This window comes from Miniopterus schreibersii (assembly GCF_964146895.1).
Source record: "Miniopterus schreibersii genome assembly, chromosome: 1".
NCBI classification, from domain to species: Eukaryota; Metazoa; Chordata; class Mammalia; order Chiroptera; family Miniopteridae; genus Miniopterus; species Miniopterus schreibersii.
The window spans coordinates 137,274,985-137,291,551 of record NC_138101.1 but is presented as its reverse complement, the minus strand read 5'-3'; the positions used below and the strand labels follow the sequence as shown (position 1 = coordinate 137,291,551).

Here is a 16,567-nt window from a genome sequence, read left to right as displayed (position 1 = left end):
ATGTGCAATTTGGAGGGAAGGGTACAAGACCAAGGCAGAGGGGCTGGAAGGAAGCCCAGCCTCATTTCCCAACAGGCAGAAGGCTCTGGGGCGTTATTTGTGCCTGGGGTGGAGGTGAGGCTTTCATGGCTCTGAACAGGTCCTCCCACCCATCACCTGGCCCCCCATGCTGCAGGAAGCCAGCTTTCATCCGTGTCCTGGCAGTCAGGCCCTAAGTTGGTAGGTGTGTCTTGCTGCAGGTTTTGGATGTGCTGTGCTCCCTCTGTCTCTGCAATGGGGTGGCCGTGAGAGCCAACCAGAATCTGATCTGTGACAACTTGCTGCCTCGGAGAAACCTGCTCCTGCAGACACGGCTGATTAACAATGTGACAAGGTAAGGCCACCATCATTCTTCCAAGAGGGGCATCTTGTCTCCAGACAGGGAAAGAAGAGGGCTGACTCCAAAGCCTCCCACCCATCATCCCCATGATGATTCTGGCACATAAGATGAGAGCAGGCAAATGTGCACTCTTTTAGGGCCTTGTACTCCAACCCTTTTAGTGGAGTTTCTCAGCCCTTTCTCCTGAAGTGCCCAAGGGTAGAATATACGTACCACCCGAGGGCTGAAGAATTTGGCTGGAAGTGGTCTACCATGTTTTATTTTAAACATCAATGCATATTTCATAACATATTTATTTTGATATACCAACTTTTTTCCTAAAAATTTGTTATAGAATAGATGTCCCTTGTTGATACCACAGTTTATTGAATCCTCTGGCACATGGCCATTTACCCCAGGATCTGTGAAGGTCAGGTGGAAAGCGCGGGCCCATGCAGAAGGCTACGTGAGAGTCAGGTGAACTCACTGGGCTAGACTAGGCAGGCCTCAGGTTCTTCAGCAGCTTTCCACCTGGGCCCGCTCCCTACTCTGTAGTAGTGAAAGAAGAACCTCCCCTCTGAAGTGTGGAGCAGCCAGCAGACCTGAGCCATCCATACAAACTTTTTTCTTCTTGGTACCAACATGGTTTTTCCCTGCCCACCCAAAATGGAATAATACCCCAGCCCAGGATAGTAGACGCTCAGAAAAACTCCAGGTGTGTTTCCCAAGCTCTTAACCGTTTTTGCTGGATACATGAAATCCTGTAGCCCTTAATGAGGTTGCCTAAGAGTGTGACTTCTTTCCCCATCCCCTTTCCTGTCATCTAGGTTGAATTTTATTTTTTCAGCTTTATTGAAGTATAATTGACCAACAATATGATAAGGCGTTTAAAGTATACAACATGATGATTTGGTATACGTACGCATTGGGAAAGGAGTCTCCCCAAAGTGTTAAGTAACACATCTATCACCTCATGTAGTTCCCTAGTGTGTGTGAGAGAGAACATTTAAGTTTTCTCTTAGCAAATTTCAGTTTTCTCTTAGCAAAAATACAGTGTTATCAATTATAGTCACCATGTTATATACTAGATCCTCAGACTTTATTCATCTTATAACTGAAAGTTTGTACCATTTTACCAACCTCTCCCTATTTTCCCTGCCCTCACCACAGCCCCTGGCAACACTTTTCTGTTTCTACGCAGTGAACTTTTTATTTAGAGCCCACATATGTAAGTGATGCTATGCAGTATTTGTCTTCTCTGTCTAGCTTATTTCTAATATGATTTCTTAATGCTTTCAAAAGGCCATTGTTATTAATAATGCTTGGGTGACAAAGCTGCTGTTACGAAAATGGGGGTTATTAAAGCAATTTACCGGAAGAATGGAACAAATCATTTCTTTTACTTACAGTAAGAAACAAGGATTTGTAATCTGCAGCTTTATATGATGCTTTCAACATCTTTACCTACGGCTGAAACTTAGTAAATGTTGTTACCCTGAGTGGAACATTTAAAGAGAGAGAGGTCCTCTATATTTTATACTGGAATTAATGTTATCCTGACACCTTCCTAAGATTAAAGCTTAGGAAGGCTCAAAGCTTTTTCTACTTAAGAACAATACGAAAAACACGAAATTGCTCTGGCCCTTGGTTTAATTGGCCCAGCGCTTCCTCCGGTCTGGTTCAGTTTGCTTTCTCAGTTCTTACAAGTCAGTAAATGCCATCTCTCCGGTGTGTGATTTCAGTATTCGGCCAAACATCTTCCTGGGAGTGGCTGAGGGCTCGGCGCAGTACAAGAAGTGGTACTTCGAGCTCATAATTGACCAGGTGGAGCCCTTCCTCACGGCGGAGCCCACACACCTGCGGGTGGGCTGGGCCTCCTCCTCGGGCTACGCGCCCTACCCCGGAGGCGGAGAAGGCTGGGGAGGCAACGGTGTGGGTGACGACCTGTACTCCTACGGCTTTGATGGACTTCACCTTTGGTCAGGTGAGTGCCTTGCCAAAGCTTTGGCCCCTTATCTCTTCCTGGGGGTGATTGAGGCTTGACTTGTTTGAGCTGAAATGGTCACTTTCTGTATAAATGATACAGACTAGAGTGTAAACTAATTGGGTACTTAAGTGGAAAAAGTGTTCGATCCGAAAGGAGACGGTCCTGCCTTTAGACCATGACTCTGGCACTTCCAGCTGCGTGATCTCAAGCTCACTTTCCTTTCCTCAAGCCCAGCGTTTGTATCTGTAGCCCGAAGGGCCGAGGATATCAGGATCCCGTGGGAAACAGGGAAGGAGAAAGAGACTCAGCATTTATTTACTGGGCAGTTGGCTACATACCGTTCCTACACTTTTTTCTCTCATTTTATCCTTACAATGACCCCTTAAGGTAGCTAACATGGACCCCATGTTACAGATGTGGAAACTGAGGCACAGAAAGAATTTATTCGCAGTCACACTGGGAGTGATCCGGATCTGACTACAAGGCCCTCATCTTGTTAGTGGAGTGTGTTGCTCTATGATGCACTTTATAAAATATCTGGATCTGTACCTGACACACAGGAGATGCTCATCTGTTAAAAGAATCCAAAGCTTCCTTTTTTTATGATAAACATGGTTCTCCCCAAGCCCGTCCACGGTCTGTGCCTGTGCAGGAAGGGGCTGGCTTCCGCCCGGGTGAAGATGCAGGAATGCTCATGTCTCACCCCGAACAGGAGCTCTGCCTCGCCGTCTGTTGTCCACAGCGTGTCTTATCTGTATCTTTTGCAAAACTGCAGTTGTGTCCCTTACAGAAATCCCTTACAGAAATCCCTTACATAAGCACTGTGCTGTGTGCCTCTTACATAAGGAACCGTGACACACATTCTACCTTAAATCCAGCGGGAGGGAAAAGTTTGTCTCTGAACGACAAGCCTGTCTGTTTTCTTTTGTCACTGGGAGCCCATCCTGTTTTCCTTCTCTCCGTAGCTTTCGAGCTAAAGCCGGTCACTCGGGTCCTGATGACGTGCTTCTTGCCGTGGTCTGTCTTTTCCACTTGTGCGTGTGTGTGCTGTTTTAAATTCATTTTAAGCATTTTCAAGCTCATAGGAATGCTGTAAACTTATTTCTATACTTATTTGTCCTGGGTTGTTTGTGAGAAGGAGAATGTCCTTTCTCCATGTCTTGCGATTCCGAGGGACCGCGTGGCACAGACAGAAAGAAGCAGACGCAGAATGGCAGGACGGTGGGTTAGAGGGGGTGCAAGTCTCGTCGCCTGGTTCTCGTGTCCCCCGAACTTAGCCGCTCCCCTAGTTGCGTCTTCATGGGGAGAAGAGGTGGATCTTGCCTTCTAGGCTCTCAGAGCCCTGTCATGGAGCCACCAAGCGTGTGGCTGTGCAGAAGTAGCATTTAGCTTAGGGTGTCATCCCATGTCACAAGGTTCTCAGAAAGCTGTCTTCGGGGAAGTGGTTTGAGGGGAAAGTCATCGTGCTCGCACCCAGCCATAGCTCCTGAGTCCTGTGGAGCTGAATCTGTGACGGAATGAAGAGGAGGGACTTGAGAAAATGATCACCCCACTGCCTGCTGATGGCTGCTCATCTGCCCCCATGTCACCACCACCGTTCAGGAGTATTTTCGGGATCCCCTTCCCCACTTGAGGAGAACTCTGCATGGGAACTGGTTAAGGAAATGTGAAACACACCTACAGCCTTGGATGAAGCAAACCGGACTCTCGTTTCAAAGAGAAACTAACCGTTCTCAAAGAAAAAAATCGTTCGGTCTTTTCCAGACTTTGCAGCCCTGTGTGGAACCCTCAGTGTGTCCCTTTGTAGAATCTGCAGGATGGGTACATCAGTCAGTCGGCAGGCAGAGGCCTCACTCATTGTGTGTCCAGAAAGGACTGCTATCTGTGCATCCAGGGCCTGAACATCCGTCCAGTTGTGTATCATTCCAGGAGGGGACAGTATGCAGCAGAGGACAGCGGTCCCCTCATCCCTCTTTTCCTGCCTCCTCTGATCACCAGGAAGGTGGATGTGCCCACAGCAGTTACCACTAGCAATGCCTCTTAGGACTGAATGGGGGAAAGAGGCATGGGACTCAGCTTTTCAGAAGCTGACCATGGCTCTCTGAGCAGTACCCACACTTAGTAATAGAGGTAGATTTAGAGGACTTCATGCCTTGGTCTTCAGTGCCTGATAAGATGTGGGGAAACCAGTGCCTGTACGATTTATAATCTTCATGCCCACTAAAATACAAAGCTTCCTCAGGTCTGGGCATTATTCTGAATTCTCCAACAGGCACACAGAGAACATATATCTCTCAGAAGGCACTGCAGGTAAATATGTCAGCATGTGCTCCAGCTGATGAAATAGGGTTTCTGTTAATGACTCCCACCAGGACAGCAGTGAATTCCGGACTATCTGATGAGAGTGTAATTGTCTGATGAAGAAATAAAATTGAAATGACACTCCAACTTACCTGCTGTAGGAGCGATGGAGGGTGGCCAGGGAGAGAGAGTGGAAACTCTTGTGACAATTTTTCTTCCTTTCCTTGAGATGCAAATGCCCAGGTCCATTAACTTTAAACTTGTATGTGTGCATAAATTAAGCCACTGCCTTGGACTGGTCTTTTAATGCCCTAGTGAAGCACAGTAGAGATGCTGCAGTTGTTGGGAGGAATTGCAGTGCCTCCAATGCTTTGTCATTGGAAAGAGTCAAGAAGAAACAGCAGGGCTTTGGAGTTATGCCCGGGTCCTAGATCCTCCACTTTTTTTTTTTTTTTTTTTTTTGACATTGGTCAAATGACCTAACCTCTCAGAGACTTGATTTCCTCGGGTAAAGTGAAGGTGTGTGCTGTGTGGCTCTTATAGAATTTAAGTGAGATGAGGCACATGAAACTCTTGACACACTAGATACCCAGTAAATATGGCTTTCCCTTCCCTCATTGTCTGCGAAGTCACTATACTCATAACGACCAAGTCCAGAGTTCGGATCCCTCACTCGAGACCGTAAGAGTAGCCCCGTCCTAAGGGATTAAAGAACCCAGGTGCCATGCTGAATGGGAAGGAAGTTTTGAGTGACACCCTGGGAGCATCAATGAGCTGCTCCTCTGTGTAGCGGGAGGGCAGCCGTCATAGGCCTATTTCACCACAGGCGCCTGTGGATTCACTTTTGAGCATCCACTCTACAAATATGCCCCTTCTGTACCCTGCCCAACCCTCTCCAGAGCCCAAGTCAGCTCAGCCACTGCGATTGCCCTTTGGGAGAACTGGTCTTTTCTGGTCATGGCACCATGTTCCCTCTCCTAGCATGGTCTCCGTGTAGCCTCTCAGATCTGCATTCAGAGGTGAACTTGGCCCAGAGCAGCCTAGAATGTTTCTGGCTAGGGAGCAGTTTCACAGGAGGAAATCACATGTACCATTCCCTTTTAACAACTTTTCCCTTGAGAAATTGGAAGAAGCAGAGAAATTTACCTTCCTAAGAGATAAGTGATAACAGGAAGTAAATGAATGGAGTAAAACTGTGCCTCTTGATTTAATGTGACTTCTAACTCATCAAGATAATTTGTCTCTACAGTAAATTTACATAAGAGGGTCTTTACCTGCCTCCTTACTTAGATGAATCCCAGGCTACCTGTTTGTCTATCAAAACACACCCCACTGTGACTCAGACCTTTCTAGCCCCAGTGCTACGTGGAGGGGATCCGAGGTCTGTAGAACACCAGCATTTTTATATATTTGGATCCTCTCTCTTTCCAAATGCCTAAGTATTTGTGTTTATGTTATAATGCCAAGCTCTGCGGTGCCTGGGGTGATAGAAATGCTGAGCATCAGTGTTCCCAGTTGCCTACATTACTCATCAGAATAGACTAAATCCGCAGTAATATATCCTTGGGTTAATTTGAAGATGTGCAGCAGATGATAAAGAGGCTTTTTCCTTTATCCTAAAATGCTGGGTTAGGAATGAGTGGCCTTTCTGAGCTTCCTGGGACTTTCGGGTGGGCCTGAGCCTATCAGTCAGGGCTTTCTTCAGACCAGCAGAGGCCAGGGAACTTCCCAGCCTGTCTCAGTGGGTGGTCTCTAGGATTTCTCAGAGTTCCTACTATCTTGAAAAGCCCTTGAGACAACTTAGAAACACTCTCTGCAGCAACTCTGCTTTTCCTTGCTACAGTGTTTTCTGTCGATTGTTCTAAAAGGGGTTCAATATATTAAACATATTTGAAAGTCACTATTTTTGAGCAGTACCTTTATCATTCAATTAAGGGACTTAATGATTTCAATAACTCAATTCAGTGATTTTTCAGAGCACTTTCTGGACTCAGCCCTCAGTGCTCTGATTCTTCATATTGTTATTTTTTCCTGACAGTACAAAAGACATAATATGTCTACAATGTTCTGGCAAGCTTATCTGCTACTGGCCTAGTAATTAAAGTTTCTGCAGAAACAAAAACAATAGTAGTAGCATTTGCTGTGGGTTACAGCGTGTCAGGCACTCTTCTAATCACTCTACATGGAATCATTCATTCAAGATTCACAGCAACCCTACAACATTATTATTTTCATTTGACAAATGAGAAAACTTGAATCCACAAAGGCAAGTGACTTGTCCGAGGTCACACAGTAAGTGACAGAGCCACGACTTAAGCCCAGGGAGTCTGGTTTTAGACATGCCCCTTAACTGCTACACACTACTGCCTCTTGGGTGGCATACAGCGCACCAGTCATTCATTTCATCCAAAGTGTAGGAATAATAATGGCACCTTACAAACAATTCTTGACAGTACCATGTGGGCATCGCTGTACCCATTTTACAGATGTAGAAGCTGATTTTTTTTTTAATAAAATCATAGATCTAGGTTCATGTAGTAGGTAAAGACTGGAGATTTGAACTCAGACTTGGCCCTCTGTATCTACAAGGCCGCTCCTCACCCATGCCACCTCGTTCCAGAGCAATTGGAAGGACAACTGTCTTGTTTAAACATGGGGTGCAGGACCCTTTTGATTCATCTGGAGCCTTGAAAGCCCTCACAGGGGTAGCAGTTGCTTCCTCTGGATGGGAACGCATTTATAACACAGTGTACGAAAGCAATCTCATAATTCCATCTTTCCTAGTTTCAAAATATTCATGCTACTCACATTTTAAAACTCAGTGTACTTTATCAGATGACCTTTTATATCATGAATATTATATGAAATGGACTTTTGTTTCAAACAGACTTCCTGTTACTTTGCTCTAAGTACTTGCTAAGTGTATGTTTCCTATCCAGTGATTAGCAACAGTCTCCCTTCAGTTTCTAGGTGATATTGGCCCCAGCTGTTTTCTTTACAGTCTGTGTTCTAAAAATAGGCTCAGATTGTGATTTCAATATGCGGATAGATTATCTTAGCCAGTGTTTCAACAGCAACTTTTCCTTGGCATCCAGCCTATTAGAATAAAAGAGGTAAAAGGTAACGTCATTTACCACAAGGACATAATTGCTCATCCTGGTGGTGGTTTTCAACAGAGAAAATAACCCAGGCAAGAGAGATTCTCCCAGCCATTGTTCCTCAGAAAGGCCCTGGCAACTGTTGTATATTGAAGGCTAAATAAAGCCCAGAACTCGGCCCCTGATGGCTTCAAAGCACTGCTTAGATGAAGAGCATCCCCCTTGAAAACGACTCTTTTATCTTTACTGGCCGAGGTCAGAGTAGCATAGAGGTCCACAGTGCACTCCAAGACTATAGGCAGAGGGGACCCTGGAGTCACAACTCAACACAGTTTTGTCCTAGTTGAAATGATCTCAGAAAGGTAAAGGTCCTTCTAATTTGTATTTTTATCCAGTAAGGATCTGGATACTTTTAAAGGTAGTTGTCCAACCTAGTATTTCAGTTAGTTTCTGGTTTTCCCAAATTCACAGAAACCTCCTGGGATTTGTTCAGATGACTATTTTCCAGACATTAAACTGTTTGAGAAAAAGAAACAATTGAAGCAGAAACATTGGTTTTTAATGGGAAAATAAGAGGTCTCAAGATTGAGACAAGATAGCAAGGTTTGCTGAGCTTTGATATCATAGATTCCTTTTGTGACAGACTTGAATGTGCTAAGGAAGAAAAGATTCTGGGACCTGGGACATCTAAACTCCACGAAAGGAGCTAAGGGTACTCAGTCTTCTCAAATGGAGAAATTGAAAAGGGGTCAAACCCTGTACACACTCTCCAGGTTTGGCTTAGATTTGTTCTGAACTTGCTACTCACTCTCAATAATGAGAAAGGAATAAAGTTACAGAAACGGAGTCTGAGGCCATCCCTGCTAATTGGCCAGTATGCATGAATTTGTTATGTGCTGGTGCAGAGCAGGGAGCCCAGGTCCCAGGTTCCGGTCCAGCTTTATCCCTCCTCCCCGCCCCCACATCTCCTCAAGCCCCCTATTGCCCACTTCCCAGCCTCACCACACTCAAGCCATTCTGCAAATACAGCAGGTCCTCCAGTGACATCATTGCATTCAACATAATTTTGTTATAATGTTGATGAAGGAAAACTTTGATTCTTGGCCAGGGCCACTGTCTGTGTGGAGTTTGCATGGTCTTCCCATCTCTATATGGGTTTCCCCAGAGACTCCAGTTGCCTTCCAAATCCCAAAGATCGGAATAAAAGAGATGACTTCTAGTCAAGTTGGCTTGGGCACATGGGACAAGTTGACTTGAAGAATGAAAGGTTCACTAGATAAATGAGAGAAATTTCACCATAGGCTAATTCATATACACAAGAGTTAAGTTCCTCTAGCATAGTTCTGGTCACAAAAACACCAAACTTCTAAATAAACACTTCTAGAATGTTACACATTGAAATAAATGTAAGCTATACATACGTTTAAGAGTGATTTATAAAAGCAAATAAGATTGATTTTTCAACCCACTTAGTCCAGTTTGGGGTTGCAGGTGGCCAGAGATTATCCTGGCAGCTCAGGGCAGAGGTGGCACCCACCCTGGACAGAACGACTTTCCATCTCAGGCCACCCACACTCACTCAGACTGGGATAATTTTGACATGCACTTTAAGTAAAATTGGTTTCCTTATATCATGTCACTTAAAGTCACAGTTTCCAAGAACCTGTGGACCCTGTTAAGTGAGGACTCACTGAATGTCATACAGTCCTCTTGCATAAGCCATTCATTCTGTCTGGAATGCTTTTTTCTTATTTATCCAGTGAACCTTTCATTCTTCAAGTCAACTTGATATCCTTTACCTCTGGAAGTCATCTCCTTTATTCCAATACTTATACTGAATTGTAATTCCTTATTTGCATGTTTATTTCCCACTAGACTATGGGCCCCTTAAAGGCAGGAGCTGAGTCTTCTGTCTTTGCTCCCCAGCCCCAGGCACACTGTGCAGCCTCTTTCCTGTCTGTGGAAGGTTGGGGGTATATACAATATGGCTTCGTCAATCGCCCAAAATAACCAGGAGGGGGCCCCTCATTTCTTTCTTTTTATTATGGGGAATATTGTACTTTTACTACTTTAGAGTTGCAGTAACCACTAATAAACAGTAATCACAACAAAAATAATCAAGTTTAAATAGTTCTAAGCTGAGAATAGAAATGTTACATAGCATAGACACAGGGTGTGCCCCCAAAAATGTATACACCTTGTAACAGCTAATAGCTCAGTCGATGTTTCTTTCTTTTCAGATTTAACCCATTGGAATTAATAATTATTCAAAGTGTGTATACATTTTGGGGACACCCTGTATATGTATAAAATTTGTAAACAACTCACACATCAGAAGGGGATTTTGAAAGATTACATTTTCATGGCATATTACAAAGCCATTAAAATTCAGTCTCTAATGACTCATTATAAAGAAAATGTGTGTAATCTGATCAGTAGTAAAAGCAAGTTACTAAACCTACAATATCCCAGTTTAGATGATTAGTATATAGATGAAAGTAGAAGCATTTTTTATTAATTTACATTTTCTGTATATATGATGAACATTTGTAATGAGCACGTATTACTGCTGTAATCAAGAAACAAGATACATTTTATAAATTCTTCTGCCTGAAACCTCATTTTAATACCTAACTTCATCGCAGTCTTCCCAGTTGAACTGTAAACCTGTTGGGAGGTGGGGAGAGTGGTTATAATTTACTTGTAGAGCTTTCAGAATGGGCTGGTGTGACAGAAAAGCAAGAGGTGATTTTCTCACTAGGTTAGGTCAGGAAATGACAAATCATTTTATGAAAACTATATACAACAACAACAAAAGAAGTCACCAATACAGAGTGTAAGTGACAATGTTTCTCTGCCTATTGGGGGTATTGAAATTCTTTAAAGCAAATAAGCCAATGCTGCCGCACAGCGTAATGGCTAGATGACTGCTGTTCTTGCCTTTGATGGCTCCTGCATCCACTGCTGACGTGGCCGTATCTGCCTCTGTGAGAGCTTTCGAGGCTCCTAACAATTTGGGAGAGTCCTGCACCCACACGTAAGGTGTTCATCCTTTCAGTTGTTCTGTAAAAAGATGGCATAGGGGTGAGGGTGGGGAGAGGTCTTGAAGTCACAGAGGGCTTGAGTTCAAATCTCAAGTCTTCACCTGCTACATGAGCCCAAACCAGTGAGTTTACTTGAGGCTCAGCTTCTACATCTGTAAAATGGGCACAGTGATGTCCACATGATGCTGTCAGGAATTGTTTGTAAGGTACCATTACTATTCCTACACTTTGGATGAAATGAATGACTGGTGTGCTGTATGCCACCCAAGAGGCAGTAGTGTGTAGCAGTTAAGGGGCACGTCTAGAGCCAGACTGCTTGGGCTTGAGTCTTGGTTCTGTCACTTGCTGTGTGACCTTGGACAAATCACTCGCCTTTGTGGACTCCATTTTCCTCATCTGCCAAATGAAAATAATGATGTTGTGGGATTTCTGTGAATTTTGAATGAATGATTCCATGTAGAGTGATTAGACGAGTGCTTGATACACGGCAACCCACAGCAAATGCTACTACTATTTTTCTTTCTGTAACTCCAGAAATGAATTGCTAGGCTAACAGTAGGTAAGCCGACCAGAACATTTTTTAGGGGAAATAGAAGAGATCAAGGACACTTATGAACACACACACACACACACACACCCTGCTCAAAGACCCACACCTAACAGAGGCAGCTTGTCTGTTATTTCAGACTCCGGGCCAGAATCTGAGCACACACTGAGCAGGCTGAATTCTTGTTTGTTCTCATTCTTGGCAGCTTGAGAGTTTCGTCTGAGACTCATGCCGGCTCAGGCTGCCCACTCGCCAGCTTAGGAAGTCATTTGTCATTGTTCGTCTCACACCGTTTGGGACGCAGGGTTGCATTTCCAACACAATCGCATGTCCAGACCTCCTGTGGGCTGTCATCCCCCCACCTGCCACTGGTAGCCTGCGAGCGTGCCCTCCAGCGTCCCACGTGCCTTTTTCTCTGTTCTTTGCTCACCAGGCCGCATTCCCAGAGCTGTGGCCTCCATCAACCAGCACCTCCTGAAATCGGACGACGTGGTGAGCTGCTGCCTGGACCTGGGGGTGCCCAGCATCTCTTTCCGCATCAACGGGCAGCCGGTGCAGGGGATGTTTGAGAACTTCAACACTGATGGGCTCTTCTTCCCTGTGGTGAGCTTTTCAGCAGGTGTCAAGTAAGTTATGGCCATGATCTCATGGAGAGTAGCTACCCCACCCCACCCACCCCACGCCTGTGAGCCGAGGAGCGTGGAAATCTCCTTCAGGGCTTCAGCACCCCAAGCCAGACCCCCCCCAACAGGGAGAGAGCAGTGCAGAGTCGTTCACTCCGTATATACTTGCTGAACACATACCTGCTGCCGGGGGTTACGTAATGTCCTCCGGTAAATAGTAAGATGAAAAAGACAAGTCCTGTGTAGAAAATTGCTTTAATAATTATAAAAAGTATCACATGCTCAGTATAAAAACTTTAAAAGATACAGTTATAAATAAAACAATAAATATCACCCATGATCCCATCATTGAACGGTATATCTCTCTTAATATTTTGAAGTATTTTCTTCAAGTCTTTTACTCTATAAATATGTGTATATATTTTTAATTGGCATCCCATTAAATATAAAGTTTTATGTCTCGATTATTTTTCATTCAGGAACAAGTAATGAACCTGTTCCTGAGTCATTAAGCCTCTCCCTCCAAACGACTTATATGGCCACATAATAACCTTTCATTTGGCTCTTCTGTAATATAGCCATTACTTTGTTGTTAGACTTTCATAATGATTCCATTTCATTATAAATGATTATGGATATCCTTGAGCATAACTGTGTCTGCATTTCTGTTGAGTTCCTCATACAAGTAGGTAAGAAGGTATGAACTTTTTGAAGTCCAAGTTTATCATTACGTGGCCAAATAGATTGTCAGAAAGACTGTTGGAACAGTTCAGAATTCATTATCAATAATTTTAAAATCTAAAAGGCTCTGAGAAACATGGGTGTGTTGTTTTTTATGATTTATTTCACCATAAAATCTGCCCTGAACTCATTTTGTGGCAAAACTGTCGGCAATAGAAATGAGGCTGGTTTTAGTCTTTCGTTTATTCCATGTCTTGTGAATATCTACATGTTTAACTATAGAAATATCTGATTATGGGGTGCAGCCCCCACCTGGCTGAAAGAACTTTTAAGTGTGTATTATATGTACCTTCTTTTTTAAAGTCTAAAGAATTCTGAAGTCTGAAACACAGCTCCAGAATTTTCAGATAAAGGATTTGGGTCTGTGGTATCATTTAAAGCAACATCTGGCAATACCCAACCGAATTGATCCTCGTGAACTTTTCCTGTTATTGGTTTTCATCTTTGCTAATTTGAGACAATTGTATCTCAAAGTCTTAGTTTTCTATTTGATTAGTGATGTGGTTGAGCTTTTCGATGGTTACTATTTTTGTGAATTATTTTAACCCAATATCTTTGTTAATTTTGTGTTTTCTGCCTTTCTGGTGTTAATTTTTTGGGCAATTTTTAAAAATATTTTGAGGCTGTTAAACTCCTATCGTTTTCAAATACTTTTTTCAGTTTTTGATTTACTTTTGGACACTTAAATTTTTCTATTTTAAAAATAGATAACCATATTACCTTTTTATTTATATACCTCAATATTTTTACATTAAATTGGGCTTGTACTATGCATGCCAATTTTCTACACACCATTGCTAACTATTGTGTTCATCACTCTTCCCCTTTCTTTGTACCATTTGGATGCTGCATTAATTATTTTAGTCTGACAATACCATTTTTAACATCTGTAGGGCAAGATCCCATTATAACTCTTCTTTCCCAAAATTTTCTTAGCCATTCTTGCTCCCTGTCTCTTAAGGAGACCACAGTTGATTGAATGGGAAACTAGAGTCAACACAGTAACCATCAGTGTGGTTTTCATGGAAACCATTGGAAAGGGCCATGAGAGGAGGAAAGTTGAGGAGAGCAGAGCTTAGAGCTGGGACCACTCGCTGGGTTTTATTTCTCATCTGAGAGAAGCACTTAGCCAGAAGCCAAACCTCTCCAGAGGGGTCTTTTCCAGTCTGCTGGCTAATGGTCTTTTCCGAGAATCCTGTGTTTGGAGAATAGTTCATCCAATCTTGTCTGTTGCATAATGATTTTTAATCATTAACTCATCCATCTAATCTTCCTCAGAGCTATGAGCTAGGACTTTTGAGTGTGTGATTTTTGTTGTTGTTAAGGGGCACATTTTTAAAAAATCTTCTCTTGGCAAAGAACTGCAGCTAGCAGGTGAAGAAATAAGTGATAGGTATCCCCATGTAGAAGATCTTTCTAGCATCTTGTCTCTCAATCAGCAGATCATTCGGCCTTCTCCGTGCACAGGAGAAAGAGAAGCAAAGTTCCCAGATGAGAAAAATGAGCTGTCCCACCCATTTATAAGGCACAGCTGCTGAGAATAGAAAGTGAATTGTGTAAATGTGTTGACTTGAAAAGCTAGCACCTTCGCTATGAGAGCTCTTGCTTACTGCAACTCAGCAAGCTAAAGAGGGACGCCAGGGGCTTGATGTCACTCAAGCCTTCTTTCTGTCAGGAAAATATCACCTCTGAGATATTCCTGTCTTTGGGTCTCAGAATATGATATGATCTGAGGAGAAATGGCATCACAGTTGGCCTGCATTCTCGGGAAATACCTTTTGCTGAAGTACATCCAGTCCATCACATGGTGTCACTGGCCAGGGTCAGCGCTGGGCCTGTGTTGGTTTATTTTCACTTATGAGCACATGGGATCGATGTGCTAATACTGACTCTTACATCAGCTGGTGAAGTGCAATTCGGCACTGAAACCCCGCAGCTCCCCTCTCTGCTGCTTTTGTTCAGCTGAGCAGAGAGCTGGAAAGGAAAACCAGGATCTTAATTCCAAGTTAAAGTATCTTATTGAAAATAGATGTTTAATAATAAAATTGAAAAGTAATTAGTGTTTTTACCCAATACAGTAGAATATTTGCTTGGTATGTAGTGTGTCTCCCAGCAAGGTGCAAGGTTATGTCCATCGAAAGAAAGATTCTCCTCCCATCATAGAAGTATTTAGAAATGTCCTCACTTTTAAATTCTGGGTGGCTTCTAAATTAGATTTCTCTTTTATAGCCCCATATTTTCCTGTTTAATAGTCTTTACTGAGGTTGTAGTCTTGTCTTGTTGACCCCACGTTATTTTATAATTACAAATTATAAAATGTTAATAATTTTGTTATTAACACCTGCTTAGGATATCCCTGCCAGCAGTTGTCAAAGAGCAGAAATCTTTTCAATTAGATTTACCCCCAGTGAAGTCGAAGGCAGCATGAACAATTACTAACAAAATCCACACGTCAATATGTACTACCTCCTAACTGTTGTGAATATGCCTTCTTATTTTCTTCTCAGTGTGATTTATGGCCAATATGATTAGTGCAGCAGGTGCTTCAGTGTAGCAGCCCTGTTCATTGTGGGGCAGAATTTGGGATTAACGTGTACCTTGGAGCCCTTCCCAAAGGTTGAGTTACTTAGATGCCAGGAAGCTCTTATTAAAAGGTGGCCTCATCCTGCAAAATGGCATCATGGCATGACCCACCTGGGGAGCATTACTCAGAAGCTGAGGATATGGTGAAATTTGGGCACTACATTTTGTTTTGCAGAAAATTGATAAGTTAGTCACTGTAGTACAACAGTTTTCAACAGGGGTGTCACAAGAATTTTTAAAACACGTAATACCTGTTTAGTCAGGGGCACTGACCTCTTTTCCCTTAGATTTCCAAATACAAAAACGACAAGAGCCAACACAATAGCCATCCGGTGTGAATAAATCAGAATTACACCTGTTTTTGTTTTTTTGTCTTTTGTCAGATTGATAAAAAATATAATACCTTTTTGGTGTCCCCCAGAATTTTAGTAATTAGTTTGTGTGCCATGAGATGAAAAAGGCTGAAAATTGCTGCTGTAATAGAATATATATTATTGCTCGAGTTAAACTCCCCATAGATTATTATATCATTACAATAACTCTCTTACCAGCCCTTGCTAATTTATAAAACAACAATATGCAGACATGGTTGGTGTTTGCAATTGCTGTTTGTTTTCCATTGGTATCCACCGGACTTGGCTAAAACTCAGGTAACCAACAGCTTAGCTATTTCCAGCTTGCTGTGGTCAGTGCTGTGGGAATTATTGCTGAGATAAATAGACTTCCGTGAAGAACATGATGAGCGCTGGCTGGGTTGCCCTGGCCTCTCATCAAACACCGCCCAGAAAGAAATATGGATGCGGGAACGGACATACCTGAGCCGGGTCTCCCGTCTCTGCAAAATGGACAAAGGAGCCCCTTATGGATCATGACTTACGAGTCGAATTCAGGTCAGCAAAGCTTGCTGGTTTCTTCTCTTAACCGCGCCTGTATCCTTTTGTCCTTTGGGACAGCGCTCCGGGAGGGACTCAATAGCAGATAAGAGTAACTAAGGCTGAGGGGACTTCACGTTTGCTAGTCATCTGTGAATAGGAAACCTAGTCCTATCTGAGCACAGTGAAGCTTTGATTTTCGCTGTATTTTTTTTTATTCATGGGTCAGTCTTTCAGATCTGGAAATCTGCAATAGGCATGCTCAGCTTTTCTGCAAACTGGCAGGCAAAAAACGCCCAAATCTCGAAAGATGAAAAACACAAGTGAGGATTTTCCAATACAATTTGCTCTGTTTTCAAAATCAGTCAAGTAAATGGAAAATTCCTCTACACATCCCGAAACTTCAGTACTCC

At 43.0% G+C, this 16,567-nt stretch overlaps 1 protein-coding gene across 1 annotated transcript in view; it reads left to right on the top strand.

Moving 5' to 3' along the window:
- Positions 1–16,567, top strand: part of RYR3 (ryanodine receptor 3) — a 472,179-nt gene that overhangs the window by 252,469 nt on the left and 203,143 nt on the right. Inside the window, exons 17-19 of the mRNA XM_081119125.1 lie at positions 240–373; positions 2,101–2,342; positions 11,769–11,961. Of these exons, the coding sequence (XP_080975251.1) occupies positions 240–373; positions 2,101–2,342; positions 11,769–11,961 (569 nt within the window). The remainder of the gene's footprint in view (positions 1–239; positions 374–2,100; positions 2,343–11,768; positions 11,962–16,567) is intronic.